The sequence below is a fragment of the Mytilus trossulus genome, chromosome 6 (genome assembly GCF_036588685.1).
Source record: "Mytilus trossulus isolate FHL-02 chromosome 6, PNRI_Mtr1.1.1.hap1, whole genome shotgun sequence".
NCBI classification, from domain to species: domain Eukaryota; kingdom Metazoa; phylum Mollusca; class Bivalvia; order Mytilida; family Mytilidae; genus Mytilus; species Mytilus trossulus.
In genome coordinates this window covers 29,413,898-29,432,502 of record NC_086378.1, presented here as the reverse complement: position 1 = coordinate 29,432,502, position 18,605 = coordinate 29,413,898, and the positions used below count along the sequence as shown (strand labels likewise).

The following is an 18,605-nucleotide window of genomic DNA, read 5'->3' as shown; positions in this document are numbered from 1 at the left end:
GGATGATGAAATTGAAGGATCGGGACTGACAAGTAAAGTTTTTAGCACATTCAACACAAAAGTCAATTTCCCGTGAACATGTAAACAAGAGAAAACCACATTGGTTACGATACCTTGGTCAGCTTGCCCTAATGTAATTTATCTAACTATGTTCGTGTTAGTTATACGTCCTTGACAGAAGGTGTCACATAAAAATATTTCAAAATTATAGCCTCATAGTTTCACTAAACAGCTGAATTTATAACTTCAATACAACTATTCGATTGAACTATATAATACAAGAAATCATTTAACTACACAAATTTCAACTTTTTATACGTGTTGGTTCTACACTAACTTCTGTAAAGAAAGTTTCTATATACTATCGGTTAATAAGTCCCTGGTGAATCCGGGTCCATTCGCCCTGATTCATGTTTCCTCGGTATCAGGTCCATTCGCACCCAATATACTTTTGCACCCTACAGGGGGTGTCATTTGGGGGTTCTGATCCCGGACCCCGCTTACTGTTTTATCAGATTCCTGTATCCCGCTTACACTAAGTACGTAAGCAATTCCTATTTTTTGTCATTTACCGTGTCCCGCAAGACCTCATTTCTCGTTTTCACGACACAATAATTTGAATTTCACGTGTCCTGCGTACAAAAATTCGTCAATCCCGTGTCACGCTTAGACCCCAATGAGACCCACCCTTCACGTTCGCCCCTGAAGTCCATCGCACCTTTCACGTTCCCGCCCGATTTGTATAAGAAATAGGGAGGACGAAATTAGTTAAAATATCAGAAACTTTTTATATGTATACATACCAAATAATTTTATTTTCTTAAACGAAATTTGAGGAATTATCATATAATTTTTTTTTTTTAAGTCTTTTAAGATCTTTTAACTTGCTTTGATGTAAATACCTGTATATATCAAGCTTGTTATGACGAAAACTTTGAAGATTTAAAATTAAAAACATGAAATATAATTGTTTTTAACAGCTTGTCTCCTTTGATCTCATGATGTGTGATTGAACAAGTATGACAATATGATGGCTAAATATTTCAATGATAGCAAAACACTTTCAAAAACTCATTTACAATTATTAAACATAAAACCAATTTTGATTCGATCATTATTATATTTTACAAAAAAAAGATATGAAGATACAATGTACGATTTGCATAATTCATAGTATTTTTGGGCGCGAACGAGTAGAGTGTGAACATGTAGGGGGCGAACGTGAGTGGGCGCGAACATGATTGGGCGCGAAAGGACCCGGATTCATTCCGCCTAGTACCTGTTCCCCCAGGGTCTGTTCACCCTGATTTTCATCTTTTTTCATGCCCTGTATCATGTGTATTGAAAAACACTTTAAAATTGATCTAAAGTCACTCTTGCAACTTTTAATCTTCAATGTCATATAACCTTTGTTTCGACTTACAAAATGCCACAAAACAACATTTTTAGATTATTTTTGTTGACACTTTAAGGTTTTTAGCTGTTGGTCTAGATTTTATGTCTTACAACATTGTACAAGGATAGTTGATAACATTTATTAGAAGATTTTTTTTATTTGCAGTTTTTTTTGTTTTTTTTAAACATGTGCATAACATGCAACATTCATGACATTATTAGGGCCCGCCTTCAGGCAGGTCGCCCTATAGTGATCAGTCTGTCCGTAACACTTTAACTTTGTGTACGCTCCATATCTAGAGAACCATTATGATTTCATACTTTATGCTTTAAATGTTTATTAACCACCACCAGAGGGCGTGTCATGATGTTTGTACAACTTCCTAGGTCAAAGGTCAAGGTAAAAAAACTTTGGTTTCAGTTGACAACCCTGTGTCCTGTGGTGAAGATCGTGTCGGCTCTATATCTTGAGAACCGTTATGATTTCAAAGTTTATACTTGACATCCATGTTAACCAACACGGTCTGGTGTAACACCAGAGGGTGTGTCATGATGTATGTACAACTTCCTAGGTCAAAGGTCAAGGTCAAAAACTTTGGTTTCAGTTGACAACCCTGTGTCCTGTGGTAAAGATAGTGTCCGCTCCATATCTACATTGTAGGTAACCGTAATGATTTCAAAGTTTATCCTTGACATCCATTTTAACCAACACCAGAGGGTGTGTCATGATGTATGTACAACTTCCTAGGTCAAAGGTCAAGGTCAAAAACTTTGGTTTCAGTTGACAACCCTGTGTCCTGTGGTGAAAATCGTGTCCATTCCATATCTAGATAACCGTTATGATTTCAAAGTTTATACTTGACATCCATTTTAACCACCACCAGAGGGTGTGTCATGATGTATGTACAACTTCCTACATTTGTAGGTCAAAGGTCAAGGTAAAAAAACTTTGCTTTCAGTTGACAACCCCGTGTCCTGTGGTGAAGATCGTGTTTACTCTATATCTTGAGAACTGTTATGATTTCAAATATTATACTTGACATCCATTTTAACCAACACCAGAGGGTGTGTCATGATTTGGATCCACACTATATTTTGAGAGGACAGCTGTTATTATTTCATACTTTATACCTGACAAACATTTTCAACTTAACATATATATTAACCAACACCAGAGAATGTGTCATAATGTATGCATCCTAGGTCAAAGGTCAGTCTGTCGGTCTGTTCACCTGTTCCTTGTTCTTGACAAATTGTGTCCGCTCTTAGAATAAAATCACACATAAGACTATGTAATTACTTCAAATAATGCTTCATATCAGATTATCCATTCAACTTATTGACAGCAGGGCCCACAGAGATGGCTCCCATCTCAATGGTATCTAGTTACAATAAGATATAAACTACAGTTTAGATAAAATTGTGCAAATTAAGAGACCCATATTATTTAATGTGAGCTCATTTAATCCTCATACTAGAAAAGCATGTTTCCTTCTAAAGACCTGCTGTTAATGTAATTTTCAGCAATAGTGCTTTATTAATGTTCAATTTCCCCCCACCATACCTTAATATGAAATAATTCAAACTACTCTTCTAATCTTTCCATGAGTGATTTCCATCACTTTGATTGGTGAAGTTGAAGACCAAACAACTTGAAAATTAGTACACATGTTTCATATGGTATGATCTTTCTAATTTTAATGCCAAACTAGATTTTTTACCCAATTTCACGGTCCATTGTTCATGGAAAATGATAGTGCGAATGGGGTAGCTGTGTACTTAGGACACAATCTTGTTATTGATATGTGTTAACAAAATAATCGTATTCAGTCAATCATGAATGTATGCAGTATAACCAGAGACATATACACATGTGTATATATGTCTCTGGTCTAACTGAGACTAGTCTCAGAGTATAATGATAAATGAACTTGTAAATCCTTTTAACAAATTACAGTTCATACATCTTTGTTTTTATTATTTCCAAACTGAATAGTTTATTGAAACAAAATGTTTGTTTTCATTATAAATCCATCAAAAGGCAAGTATCACAACAATCAGTGAGATTCTAAAAAAGCCATCAACTTTTGAATATTTCCATATGTTTTCATAAATTTTAAGATGATAGCATATAAATATCTGAATAAATTTATCCAACTTCTGTGACCTGAATATTAATATATTTTTAGTAGGGTGAACAGACTCTATGGGCGAACGGACTCTACGGGCGAACGGACTCTATGGGCGAATGGACCCCATTATCCGTCTCTGGTTCATGGTGTAGTTAAGACCATTGACTACAGTGCTGAATGTTCCGAGTTGGATTCTGACTCTGGGTTCTAGAAATGTTGGTTCATCACAAGGGTGATTTTCACCCTCCCAACCACTTTTCTGGTATTCAGACTGGAGTTTAAACTAGAATGGGTACTTTAGGGGCGTCAGCTGGTCAAAGTTGTCCCCTTCTTTGACCATGTTGACCTGGAGATGAATCTTCTAATATCTCCCCGGTTTGTCTGTTTCCTTCTAATGGCCCAGTGGTTTTCTCTGAGTACTTTAGCTTCCTCCACCATAATAACAGTGTCCTAGCACTCCCTTTGTGTTTGGGGGGATTGGTAAAAATATTGTCATAATTATAGGTTAGTGACACATCTCTATTAAACCCGATAGGGAGTGTACATGGATGCCTCTATACACTTGCAGCTTTCCAGGAGTTCTTCTGATATCGAAAGCATTTATTAGTACACACATACTAATACAGTTGAATCTACTATTTCCCCCATTTTTTTAAGTTGTTCACTGTAAAATGCTGAAGAACAGGATGTGTTAACTTTTAAATTCTTATAAATAGATTAGACATAATTGTTGTTTAGAAACCTTTGTCTTTGACACTTGAACCATCATCTGACATGTGGAGCAGCAATTTTGTAAATAGAGAGCTTTTGAGATTGGGCAACCATATTTCTATACTGTCCATATGATGTGTCGCCATTAACAGTTTTAAATTTGGTCAACTGTGGAACTAAATTACATAGAAATTAACATTAGTCACTCAGATATCAAGAAGACTAAACATATTTGTTTTCAATAGTTTTTATCTCCAAAATAAGTTAAATAACCAAGGATTTGCATACCGGTACATGTTTAGAATATTATACAAATCCTTAAAAATAACTATATCTTAACAAGCCAGCCCACTTTTATTTTTCTGACAGTCACATGACAGTCATGATGATGTTTAATAATATATATATGTAAAATATTTTAATATTGATTCAGAAGTGTTTAGATAAAAATTCATTTTCAAACTGTTCTGAACATGCTGAATGATTGAATAGAAATGATAAGAATAAATAAGTTCTTTGACCTTTTCCTAAACCTAACCAGGATGGAAAATTCTTTTCAGATAAGACAGATGTTAGGTAATATTCACAACTTCACCGTATGTCCTTTATTACATGTTTCCAGTTTTATGCAGACATTGGTTAAGACAGAATGTCATGATGAGAGCCTCAGGGAAGATTAGTTATATAGCTAACTGTGTGGGCTCACTACGTTTGCGCGCATTTGGGGATTAAAATGTTTTACGTTTGCGCGCAGCTTTTGATTACATTTGCGCGCATTCATATTTCAGGTAATCTCAGGTAAAAATATAAATAAAAATCAAATTAAACTATAAATCACTATATTTTTTTGTAACTAATAGAATGACTTTACAAGTAAACTATACCAGTATACGTACAAAAATATCTACCCAATCCATGCTACCTCAGGTTTATATTTTCCTTTCTTTTTTTACATTATTATTATTTATATTATACAAAATATCAACTTTATGTAATTGTCTCGATTTTGCTGATGTACTATGGACTTAAAAACTTACTATGGTTATTTGTAGTTTTTTTGCCATTAAACACAATACAAAAAAATTTTTTTTTTGTATTTTCATAACGGATATGACTATCAATTATTTAATTTAAAAATAGTTTGTTAATTCAAATTATATATTTTTCATAATTTTACCTTAAGGTCAAATTACAATAAATTGGCCATGTCACAGATTTTCTTTACATTTTGCATACACCTTTGACTTGTTGAATTGAATCTGAAGATCGAAAAAAAATATGCCGTTTTATCTCTTTTTTCCTGCTTTATGATGATAATAAATAAATAAGTAAATATTACCTGTATTTTACCTGAGTTTACCTGTCAAAAAAATGCGCGCAAATGTAATCAAAAGCTGCGTTCAAACGTAATGATTTTTGCGCGCAAATGTAATGCACCCAACTGTGTAACCCTCTTAATATAAAGAATTGTTGTTGTTGTTGTTGTTATTGTATTGAAATGCTCTATTTTTTTATTTCTGACAGGGTAATTAAATCAATGATACCAAAATCAACATGACTGCTGTAACCACACAGCCAGGCGATGAAAAACAACTTCCTCCCATAACAGAACTTCCCCCTGGACTGAAGGAACTACAGAATATTACTGAGATCAAAATACATCAACATCTTGATTCAACAGAAGGTAAGGAAACAATGATAACAGGTATGATCATAAACTGAAATCTTGTAAAAATAAACCAACACTTCTTAAAGTTACCTTTATAGCTCAGCATGACCACATCTTCTGTGTTTCTAAATAAATCAGCATGCTAATTATATATTGAAAAATATTATTGCAAGTTGAACTGGCTAGTTCATACTCTTCAAAAAATAAATAGAAAAAATATTTTGTGCAATTAACGAAAAGAAAAGAAGCAAATAATGAAAAGAGGATGTGGTATGATTGCCAATGAGACAACTCTCAACTGAACAGGAGACCAAATGACACAAAAAATAACAACTGTATTGCCTTCAACAATGAGCAAAGCCCATAATACCCCAGTCAGCTTGAAAAGGCTCTGAAATGGCAAATGTAAAACAATTAAGGAGGTTCGCGGGTATAAGATTTTCAGAAAAAAATTAAACATTTAATTTTCATTACAAATTTTATAAATTACATTGAGTAGTTTTTACTTTATCATATGGCATAAAAATCATTCCAAAAAATCAATTTGTGTTGGCCCCAGCTGACTTTTGAAATGTAGATATCATTGAAAAAGCTCGAAATTATCTCCCTTTGGTGCAAAAAAGCTATTTTTTGGCATTTAAATTGAAATATCTTTTTTTACTCATGGGTGACCTATATTTTTTATTATTGTTTTCAAATAAGCTATACATAAACTAAATAATTGTAAAATTTAAGCGATTTCTGTAATAAGGTTATTTTTTTATTTCGATATTACCTTTTTTTCTCCTATTAGTTCAACAGAAAAAAAGTACCTTTACAAAAATGTGTCTTTATTTCGAAGGCAGATTGTGAGCGTAAATGATCGGTGACCCCTCTTTTTTATTTTATGTTTCCATTAGGTATAAGATAAAGTTCATTTATAGAAAAAAATTAGCAAAATCTTATATTAAATAAAAAAAATGATTTAGACCCGCGAGCCCCCTTAAAGCAAGAAAACTAACAGCATAATTTATGTACAAAAAAATAATTAGAATAAAATCAAAAAGAAACACACAAACATATACATGTATAGTAACAACATATTATAATTCAATTGATATTATGCTGAGCAATATGAATGAAAAAGTCCTCCTGTTTGTTAGTTTTAGTATAAAGATTACTATGAATATTTCTAATACACATGTAGGTGTAAAACATGGGTAACCAGGTCTCTTTTATTCTTTGTTGACATGAATACCCATCAATTAGTGTTTAATTAGGTAGCTAATTTTGATCCTGAGATATTTATAGCTTAATTTTGATGTGTGAATGAAGCTTATATCTATTTCAGTATTCTGTTGTTGGCAGAGACCAGCCAGATACAGTCTTTATGATGGGACCAAGGAAGAAGAACATTTTTTATATGCACAAGAAGGTAATTATGCAATGACAGTCTATTCATGGTTTTATTTTTCTTGTTTGAATTGTTTTACATTTGTCATTATTTGGGCCTTTTATCATTGTTTATAGCTGTCTAAAAAAAATAAAAAATCAGCAATTTCAACAACATAATATACTAGTTTAATGAAACATTTTCTTGATCAATGAGAAGTTAAATTTCAAACTTTCAGCAAACAGGAAGTAGATGTACTGCAGATGTAACAAGATATGCTGAAGAACACGAAAATCAGCAATGAACGAAACATGAATATAACTCATCAAAGTAGACTCACATATAAAAAAACCAGCACAAAATCTGAAGGCATTTTGAAAAAAGTCAGTAAAACTGTGATTTTCAATAGTTTTCAAAGTCCAAAACCGGTATTTTACGTAAAAAAATCAGCAGAGCAGAGAGAAATTTTTAGATGATCTGTAACACATCATGATTAACTCACATACCAAAAATCAGTCTAACATCTGAAGACATCAAGGTAAAACTTGTGTATAATGGTTTGTTGCGGAATGAAAAAATGACAGAATAAGAGGATGATTGAACGACAGAATGAATCAATGATGGACCAGGGTAAAACTATATGGCCCAAACAACTTAGGTAGCACTGCACAGTTAGAAAATAAAATTATGTATGAACCACAAAATGTTTAATCATCTCTATTCCTGGATTTCTAATACATTAACCTAACTGTTTGTGTTATACATGTGCATATGTATGTAATCAGTATTTTCCATAGATTTGATTTTCAAAAATTAAAAGGGTGAAATATAATTATTTAATGTGTATCCATGGCAACAATCTGCATTTTTTACCATAAAATATTGCAAAAAGAGGGGTGAAACTGTCACATATTCCCCCAAAATTTGGATCAAACTAGTATTTCAATGCCCATGAGTGATACCTTTTTATACGACCGCAAAATTTGAAAAAAATTTCGTTGTATATTGCAATCACGTTGGCGTCGTCGTCGTCCGAATACTTTTAGTTTTCGCACTCTAACTTTAGTAAAAGTGAATAGAAATCTTTGAAATTTTAACACAAGGTTTATGACCACAAAATGAAGGTTGGTATTGATTTTGGGAGTTTTGGTCCCAACATTTTAGGAATTAGGGGCCAAAAACGGCCAAAATAAGCATTTTCTTGGTTTTCGCACTATAACTTTAGTTTAAGTTAATAGTAATCTATGAAATTTTGACAAAAGGTTTATGACCACAAAAGAAAGGTTGGGATTGATTTTGGGAGTTTTGGTTTGATCAGTTTAGGAATTAGGGGCCAAAAAAGGGCCCAAATAAGCATTATTCTTTTTTTTTTGCACAATAACTTTAGTTTAAGTAAATAGAAATCTATGAAATTTAAACACAAGGTTTATGACCATAAAAGGAAGGTTGGTATTGATTTTGGGAGTTTAGGTCCCAACAGTTTAGGAATTAGGGGCCAAAAAGGGACCCAAATAAGCATTTTTCTTGGTTTTCGCACCATAACGTTAGTATAAGTAAATAGAAATCTATGAAATTTAAACACAAGGTTTATGACCATAAAAGGAAGGTTGGTATTGATTTTGGGAGTTTTGGTCCCAACAGAATAAGGGGCATAAAGGGTCCAAAATTAAACTTTGTTTGATTTCATCAAAATTGAATAATTGGGGTTCTTTGATATGCCAAATCTAACTGTGTATGTAGATTCTTAATTTTTGGTCCCGTTTTCAAATTGGTCTACATTAAGGTCCAAAGGGTCCAAAATTAAACTTAGTTTGAATTTGACAAAAAATGATTGGGTTGGGTTCTTTGATATGCTGAATCTAAAAATGTACTTAGATTCTTGATAATTGGCCCAGTTTTCAAGTTGGTCCAAATCGGGGTCCAAAATTAAACTTTGTTTGATTTCATCAAAAATTGAATAAATGGGGTTCTTTGATATGCCAAATCTAACTGTGTATGTAGATTCTTCATTTTTGGTCCTGTTTTCAAATTGGTCTACATTAAAGTCCAAAGGGTCCAAAATTAAACTTAGTTTGATTTTAAAAAAAATTGAAATCTTGGGGTTCTTTGATATGCTGAATCCAAACATGTACTTAGATTTTTGATTATGGGCCCAGTTTTCAAGTTGGTCCAAATCAGGATCTAAAATTATTATATTAAGTATTGCGCAATAGCAAGTCTTTTCAATTGCACAGTATTGCGCAATGTCAAGAAATATCTAATTGCACAATATTGTGAAATAGCAATTTTTTTTTTAATTAGAGTTATCTTTCTTTGTCCAGAATAGTAAGCAAGAAATATCTAATTGCACAATATTGTGCAATTGCAAGAATTTTTTTTAATTGGAGTTATCTTTCTTTGTCCAGAATCAACTTAAATCTTTGTTATATACAATATACAATGTATATTCACTTTTTACTACCAACTGATAAATTAAAATAATCTTTACCATTCAGTGATAACAAGCAGTTTTTTTACATCTTAATATTTTATGATGTATTTAAATGAGTAGTTATTGTTGCAAACTCCATTAGAAATTTTAGTTGAGATTAGTTTTGGAATAAGGGAAAGGGGATGTGATTAAAAAAATTGGGTTCAATTTTCTCATTTGAAATTTCATAAATAAAAAGAAAATTTCTTCAAACATTTTTTTGAGAGGATTAATATTCAACAGCATAGTGAATTGCTGTAAGAGAAAACAAAAATTTTAAGTTCATCAGAACACATTCATTCTGTGTCAGAAACCTATGCTGTGTCAACTATTTAATCTCAATCCAAATTTAGAGCTGAATCCAGCTTGAAGGTTGTGTCCATAATTGCCCCAACCATTCAGGGTTCAACCTCTGCAGTCGTATAAAGCTACGCCCTGCGGAGCATCTGGTTACAAACTGTTGACATTGATCTTTTTAATGATCAAATCAAAAATGGGTGTCTTTTGCCTCATTTTTTCGTAAAATTTAATCACAAAATTTGTGCAACAAAAAGTTGGAAAAAAACATTACAAGGTATGGTATGGATATGCAAATACAGACTGTCATACAGAAAACAGCCTATATTAAATACATTACATACCGTAATATTAATGTTCATATAAACCTAATAGATAGACTATTTTAATCCTCAGCTATCCAAAAATGAATTTTATCCCACAGTAGCTTTCATCTTTGAAAAATCTAACTGGACCAAAATGCAAAACTACACACCTTACTGTGGAGTGCTACCTTAATTGCAGGGCCATAAAAAAACCTTCATTAACAGATACTAAATTGTTAGTTTCAGAATGCTATGCAAGACAGTGTCTTGGTGCAAACAGAGGCTTTGTAATGAAACTAAGTAATGCAGATCAACAGGAAGTACTTCGACTACAGCGCCCTCTACGTTGTCCATGTGGTGTATGTTGGTGGTGGTGTTGTTGTATACAGGAATTAAATATAGAAAGTCCTCCAGGGACACATATAGCTACAATAAGTGAAGAGTAAGTTCTGAATTAAATGACAAAATTCTTGAAGATGAAAATGAAATAAATCTACATTACACCAAACTGTTTCCATATATGATTCTATAGATGAAAATTCTTTCAAATATTTTATAATTGTTTTATCCCAAACTGACATCTCATGTATTCTGAATTTCTTTGATCTTGTAATTCTTCTAATAAGATTTCATATGATGTAAAAGCTCTCAGTTTATTGGTAATCTTAGAAGTCATAATTATTGAAAAATATATTAAGACTCACAATCATCACATTATTTTATATTTTAGAAATTTTCATTTTTCAATTTGTTTTATACTTATGATAGTAGGGGCACATTGTTACTGCTTTGGGAATGCTTCTATATATCCTGTATCATAGGTTTTGGTTTAAGAAATCATGATGTGAACTGTCTATATTTTTTTTTTAGCAATTTCAACATAATTATTATGACACTGTTACACTAAAACTTATCTTACATATTTCTTAAGCCTGGTTGAATAAATGGTGTGACCAGTAATGAATTTTCCATATTTTTATATGAAGGGGAGGTAATTCAAACCAATTACAAGACTTATTTATATATTTTAAAAGTGAAGAACTTAAATTAACTAACAACTGTTTAATAATTTGATTTACTTAGTAAACTTCCTGCAGTACAAGAAGAAAGGGTCAGAGTAGAATGTAAATATTCACCTTTAAAATATTAAGTTTAATTAAAAATTACAAGGGAGATAATCGTCCATATAGCTATGCACTAGCTATAATTTGGAGAATCTTTTTTAGTATTTTTGGTACCTAAAGCTGCTTGTGTAGATACTTTTGTAAGAAATTTATTAATTGAGAAATCTAAAACAATCTTTAATGTAAATTTACAGATAAGAACATCATGTACAGTTTTTATTTTACAGTCAAATTTTTGTTACAGTACATACATGTATATACAATATTTATTTTCAGTCGAAGTTTTTGTTGCTGTCCAGGTTATTATATAACTAGTGAGGATGACAGAATATTATTCAGAATTAGTTTCAGTTGTTTTCTATGCAAACTATGTGCCAGTGTATCCATACAGGTGAGGTATTGCCAGTGTTCTAATATACATGTATATTCATAGAGGTATTTTATATCAAAGTCTTGTCCTTAGGAACTATTTCAATATTCTAAGGATATGTATTGTTTTTGGTTTTGATTGATCACGGCTAGAACAGACTTTTTATAATTTGGGGTTTCTTAATTTGTAAGGTGTATTTATGATTTAGTTTATAAAATTTTGCAATGCTTTTTATCATTAAAAAAATTGAGAGGCAGGAGGTTTACAAAAATAAAAACACATATTCAAATTTTGAAGCATTGTTTAAAGCAAAAAAAAATCTCACATATTTTTCCATTGTAATAATACAGTAGCAATAAATGCACCCTGAAATTTCAGACTATACATGAGTTACGATTTATATTATTGTTTCTTAAGATAACAGAGAGAGGGGAACCAGTGGCAGAAATAACAAAGAACTGTTCTGGAAACTGTAAGGATTTCTGTGGGACGGAAAATGAATACACAATAAAATGTAGGTATTAGTAATTCTATTTCTTGGGAAAAGTAGAAAGAATATTCCCAATGGTAAGATGTGTGAAAAGTTAAAATAACCTGATAACAAATATCAAGTAAAAAGGACTGTGTTTATCTCTATGATATTTTTCTTTAGAATGAGATGTTTGGGTATTATACTTACATGAAATAAACAGCAATCCAACAACAAAAAGGCAACTTCCTTTACCTCTTAAGAATAATTCCTCATATTTATGAAAAAGAAGATGCGGTATGAGTGCCAATAAGACAACTCTCCATCCAAGAAAATAATCTCAGATATTCAAGTTACAAAATGATGTGTTGATGTTACCTTACTTGTCAAGAAAATTACATAAATTGTGTATAAATCTAGTATCTCTTCTAAAATATCAAAATGAATATTTAAAATTGTTGCTCCTTTGATCATAGTTATAGTTGAACCAATTTTACCCTAAAAAAGTTTATAGCCTACTGCAAAAATAAATTAAAGTCTTTTTAACATGACTTGATTTATAATCTTCTGAATTGTAATTATACTCCTGCACTTAAGGGAGCTCGCTTCTCGGTTTCAAAGTAATTAACTTTTCAAAACCCTAGCTTATATTGATAAGGAATTGATAAAGGAATCCAAAAAGCAAAACAAATATATAGGTCATCGTGCTTGTTTTCGAGATAGGAGCCATTGAAATTTTGGTGGGAAAATATTCTCTCTTGACTTTTCATAGCTTTATCATTGACAAGTTAAAGTTCTCAAAAACTGTTAAAAAGTAATTAAAATTTTATAAGACTTTTACAGATGGCTTATTATTATACATGTAAAAGAATTTCAAAAAGAAAAATGGGGGTCACCGGGCAAATTTTTTCAAGGCATTTAAATGGATCAAACCAGAGGATTCCCAAATCCTGACAAAAACTCCAAAACATGACAAGCCAGCTTCCTTAAATTATACTCAAGCTTTAAAAAACATGAGGATATCCTGTTTTATCTCTGTCTATTAGTCCAACCATCCATCCGTCAATCTGTCCTAAGAATATTTTTCTTCACATCTTTCTCAGGAACTACATCATGCGGATTTCTGAAATTTAGTTTCAGGGTTTTTATAGTCAGCTATACGGTGTGATGAGTTTTCAAATTGATAACTCAACAACTTCCTCTTTACCAAACACATACCTGCCGCTTATTTAACAATGTTAACGGTACTTATTTTACACTATTAAAATTATTCAGTTGTGGCAGGGGTATTATCAGTGACCAGTAGCTGGCAGTTTCATTTGTTATTTCATTGGAATAATAATTTTATATTTTCAGTTCTGAAAGATCTGCATGTCCAGGATAAGATTATAATTTTAGGCAGTAGTTTCCTGATAGACTATAATTACTTTGAGAGACAACAAAGAACTTGTTGCTGATAATTAAATGTTACTCATCATTTATATTGAAAATAGCTAATATCTGATATATAGGTTGTACTAGCACAAATGTAGCAGCTTGTTCATTATATGCAATAATTTATTTATAAAATTTAAAATATTTTGTAAAAAAAATTTTATGCATGTAAAATTATTTGAATATACGATGTTGTCACTGTGACCTTACCAGGATTCAATGCGATGACCTTTCCATATATAGAGACTGGTCACTGAAATTTTTTAAACAGTCACTCCTGAAAAGTTGGACTGGTAGGTTGTGATTATCTGCATCTAAAGAGGTAGATTTGCACTTGTGATGTAGACAAATCTAGCCGACACTTTTTCTTGGCACATTGTTTCTTTTAAGAATAAGTAAAAATAGCCTACATATTATTCTCATTACTCAAAACTTAGAAAACAGTATAAATTTTGTTTTAAATAGAAATTCATAGAATTATCTAAAAATACTGATACATAAGAAATGAGTCTCCTTTCATTTTGAATTAATCCAGAGAAGCTTTAAGCAGGTCTTGGGAAAATAAAAACACCTTCACTCATCTCATTTTCATGTTAACAGGTGAAAGCAGCATTATGTGGCTAAAGTTGAATAAGATTGTTTCTAAAAATAACTATCTAGATAATAATTGACTGGTTTCAAGGGTAAAATGCATTTACATGTACCTGAGCCTGAGGTGAAGACTCCCAAGTCAGAACAAAATAACTATTGGTTTAGAACAGCAATTCCAATTATAGAATTTGGTGTTTATGATAGATCTAAAATTTGATACCTGTTAATTTATTTCAAAACTTTTTTTAATTTTGAACATTACATGCATTTAGGTGGTACCTAACACTTTAACTCAAATTAATTTGGCTCGTTTAATTTTCTTAAAATTTTGATAAAGTATTTACTTTGACCCTTTGACAAAAACATAAGAATTTCAAAAAATTTGAACCAACCGATTAATCAGAAAAATTACACTGGTTATATAGCAGTTTGACAAACACTAATTTTGATCATTGTGAAGCTTCATATTGCCTTCACAAGGCAACGTTATTAAAACATTTAGCTGATATTGCAGAGTTATCTCCCTGTAGTGTTAGGTAACACCTTAAGTGTTGAGAGACTATCCTTTAGTTTTTTTTTTGATTTTTTTTGATTGCTCTGTTGGTGCCTCATTGACTATATCTCACATCTGTTATTCATATATAAAGCATTTTTTTTTAATTTAGTAAATGGTATGTTATAGTTATTTGAAGTATTGTATAATATGGCTCAGCTGGTATACTTATTACAATAATGCTACTTTCTGAAAACATGAGGGTTATATAATTTACCTTAATGCACTATGTAGTTTGTATTCAAGAGGTAGGTGTAATAATTAACTTTTTGCTATACATGTGTTTTTAGCTCACCTGGCCCGAAGGGCCATGTGAGCTTTTCTCATCACTTGGCGTCCGGCGTCCTCGTCGTTAACTTTTACAAAAATCTTCTCCTCCAAAACTACTGGGCCAAATTTAATCAAACTTGGACACAATCATCATTGGGGTATCTAGTTTCAAAAATGTGTGGCGTGACCCGTCAAACCAACCAAGATGGCCGCTTTGGCTAAAAATAGAACACAGGGGTAAAATGCAGTTTTTGGCTTATAACTCAAAAACCAAAGCATTTAGAGCAAATCTGACATGGGGTAAAATTGTTAATCAGGTCAACATCTATCTGCCCTGAAATTTTCAGATGAATCGGACAACCCGTTGTTGGGTTGCTGCCCCTGAATTGGTAATTTTAGGGAAATTTTGTCCATTTTAACTTATGATCTTGAATATTATTATAGATAGAGATAAACTGTAAACAGCAATAATGTTCAGCAAAGTAAGATCTACAAATAAGTCAACATAACCAAAATGGTCAGTTGACCCCTTTAGGAGTTATTGCCCTTTATAGTCAATTTTTAATCATTTTTCGTTAATCTTAGTAATCTTTTAAAAAAATCTTCTCCTCTGAAACTGCGGGGCCAAATAAAACCAAACTTTGCCACAATCATCATTGGGGTACTAAGTTTAAAAAATTGTGTGGCGTGACCCAGCCAACCAACCAAGATGGCTGCCATGGCTAAAAATAGAACATAGGGGTAAAATGCAGTTTTTTGCTTATAACTCAAAAACCAAACCTTTTAGAGCAAATCTGACAAGTGGTAAAATTGTTTATCTAGGCACATCTAAATGTCCTGAAATTTTCAGATGAATCCGACAACCCGTTGTTGGGTTGCTGCCCCTGAATTGGTAATTTTAGGGAAATTTTGCTGTTTTTGGTTATTATCTTGAATATTATTATAGATAGAGATAAACTGTATAAACAGCAATAATGTTCAGCAAAGTAAGATCTACAAATAAATCAACATGACCAAAATGGTCAGTTGACCCCTTTAGGAGTTATTGCCCTTTATAGTGAATTTTAACAATTTTCATGAAATTTGTAAATTTTTACTAACATTTTCCACTGAAACTACTGGGCCAAGTTCAATATAGATAGAAATAATTGTAAGCAGCAAGAATGTTCTGTAAAGAAAGATTAACAAACACATTACCATCATAAAAACACAATTTTGTCATGAATCCATCTGGGTCCTTTGTTTAATATTCACATAGACCAAGGTGAGCGACACAGGCTCTTTAGAGCCTCTAGTTTAGCTTGGTTAAGCAATATCATATTAGCCCAACATAAAACAGCAGATTTTATACTAAGCCTTATGTTCTGTGATATACATTTTTTATATGGCATTACAAATTTACTTCTTTTTATAATATATATTAATTTTGTTATTGTATTTTACAGTAAAAGATCTGTATCATAAAAGTGTGCGTTGTTCTTTTATAAGTTAGCAATGTGACATGAAGGTTGTGGTTGCATTATAATAATGTTCATTATTATTTCATTAATATAAAACTATGAGAAAAACCAATACAGTATAATGAGCTTTATAAGGCCCTGATAAAAATGAAACTATTCAATACACCTTATCGCTATTACCCTACTCGGCTGTCCGACCTGGCCGCTTGACCTTTTGACGCATACAACAATCACTTTTCCATTGTGGCGTCAGATGTTTTGTTTTATGACGTCAAAATTTTACGGGAACCTGTGTGATAACCAGTAATGGCGGACAAATAGCGATAAGGTGTATTGATAAACTAATTATTAGTAATAGCCTAATTTAAAACGAACCGGTTTATGAAAAACAAACAATTGGACAGGCACATAAATAATGTGGTGTTAAAAATGTTTTGAGGGCTACCTGGGACAGTGGTGTAACAACATAACATAAGAACGAACAGTAAAATCAGTTGATAACTGCTTAACTCAGCAGATCAATACAAAGAATAATTTGTAAGGGTTTTGCGGAACCCAGTGTCTAGCCTACTTTTGCTGAAAATCACAGGCTCAACAAAAATGAGGAAAAAAACCAATAAAAATATTCTTCTAGATACTAACTTTTGATTGTAAGAAGCTTCTGTCCAAGTTTGGTAAAAATCCAGCATAGTTTATGAATCTAATAAATGTTTAAAAACTTTAACTGCAGACTGTATGTAATGTTAACTGGAAGAAAAACTAAGTCCATTTATAAGTAAAATACAGATACACAGGTACAAAATATTAACAAAATTTCCTTCTAAATACATTGTACTAGCTTTTGATCATAAACAAGCTTCTATCTAAGTTTGGTACAAATTAAAAGTAGTATAAGAAAGTCATTATTTTTTTTTTTAATTTAACCACAGAGTGAATGTGTTTTTTCTTGGCAGAAAATCTAAGTCCATTTAAAAGTAAAATATGGAAAAAAAACGATTTATTTTTTTACAAAATTTACTTCTGTATATAATCTTTTGATCATAAACAAGCTTCTGTCCATGTTTGGTACAAACCAAGGATAGTTTAAGAAAGTTATTAGAATTTTAAAAACTTTAACCACATAGTGAATGTAGTATCCCTGCAGAAAATCCAAAAAGTCCATTTATAAGTAAAATACGGAAAAAATGAAATTTTATATTTACAAAAGTAACTTCAGGAAACAATCTTATGATCATAAACAAGCTTCTGTCCACGTTTGGAAGTAATCCAGTATAGTTTAAGAAAGTTATTAAAATTTCAAAAACTTTAACCACAGAGTGAATTTTTATGGCCGCCGACCACGACTGAATTTGGATCGCTTAGTCTCGCTTTTTCGACAAAAGTCGAAGGCTTGACAAAAAATTAAACAACAAGAATATGTACATAGTAGATGGATGCCCCACTCACACTATCATTTTCTATGTCCAGTTGACTGATATTGGGATCAAAACTTTAATTTGGCATTAAATCATATCATACCATATCATAGGGCTGAGGTGTACTAAGTCTCAAGCTTATTGAATTCCAAATTCATTAAAAACTACTTGACCAAAAACTTAAACCTGAAGCTGGCACTATCATTTTCTATGTTCAGTGGGACTGTGAAATTGGGGCCAAAACTAATTTGGCATTTAAGTTAGAAAAATCATTTCATATGGAACATGTGTACTAAGTTTCAAGTTGATAAGAATTCAACTTCATCAAAAACAACCTTGACCAAAAAGGTACCAAGGTGGGGCATAAAGCAGGATGTGGCAGGGATTGATAAGTTTACTTGGAAAGGTTTTTAATAATTTGTTCTAACGAAATCCCTGACGTTAAAATTTACCAGTAAAACATAGATTGCGCTAATTGAAATCTACAGCATCCCTACAGACATGGGCATAACATAACATTTCGGTAAGATAAACACTAAGATAGTGCCAGAGGAACATCACTACAAAA

General features: G+C 31.8%; 1 protein-coding gene across 3 annotated transcripts; it reads left to right on the top strand.

The window, feature by feature from the left end:
* Positions 1 to 34: 34 nt before the first annotated feature.
* LOC134721066 (phospholipid scramblase 3-like) lies at positions 35 to 15,979 on the top strand. 3 transcript variants are annotated; one of them, XM_063583776.1, is made up of 7 exons: positions 35 to 133; positions 5,763 to 5,922; positions 7,238 to 7,321; positions 10,592 to 10,793; positions 11,752 to 11,866; positions 12,263 to 12,359; positions 13,671 to 15,978. In XM_063583776.1, the coding sequence occupies exons 2-7, from the start codon at positions 5,793 to 5,795 to the stop codon at positions 13,769 to 13,771; spliced, it is 729 nt and encodes a 242-aa protein (XP_063439846.1). In that variant the 5' UTR covers positions 35 to 133; positions 5,763 to 5,792; the 3' UTR covers positions 13,772 to 15,978. The 3 variants fall into 3 exon arrangements, with proteins under 3 accessions (XP_063439846.1, XP_063439847.1, XP_063439848.1); XM_063583777.1 differs by having other exon boundaries at positions 67 to 150; positions 13,671 to 15,979; XM_063583778.1 differs by lacking the exon at positions 35 to 133 and adding an exon at positions 163 to 181 and having other exon boundaries at positions 13,671 to 15,979.
* Positions 15,980 to 18,605: the final 2,626 nt, after the last annotated feature.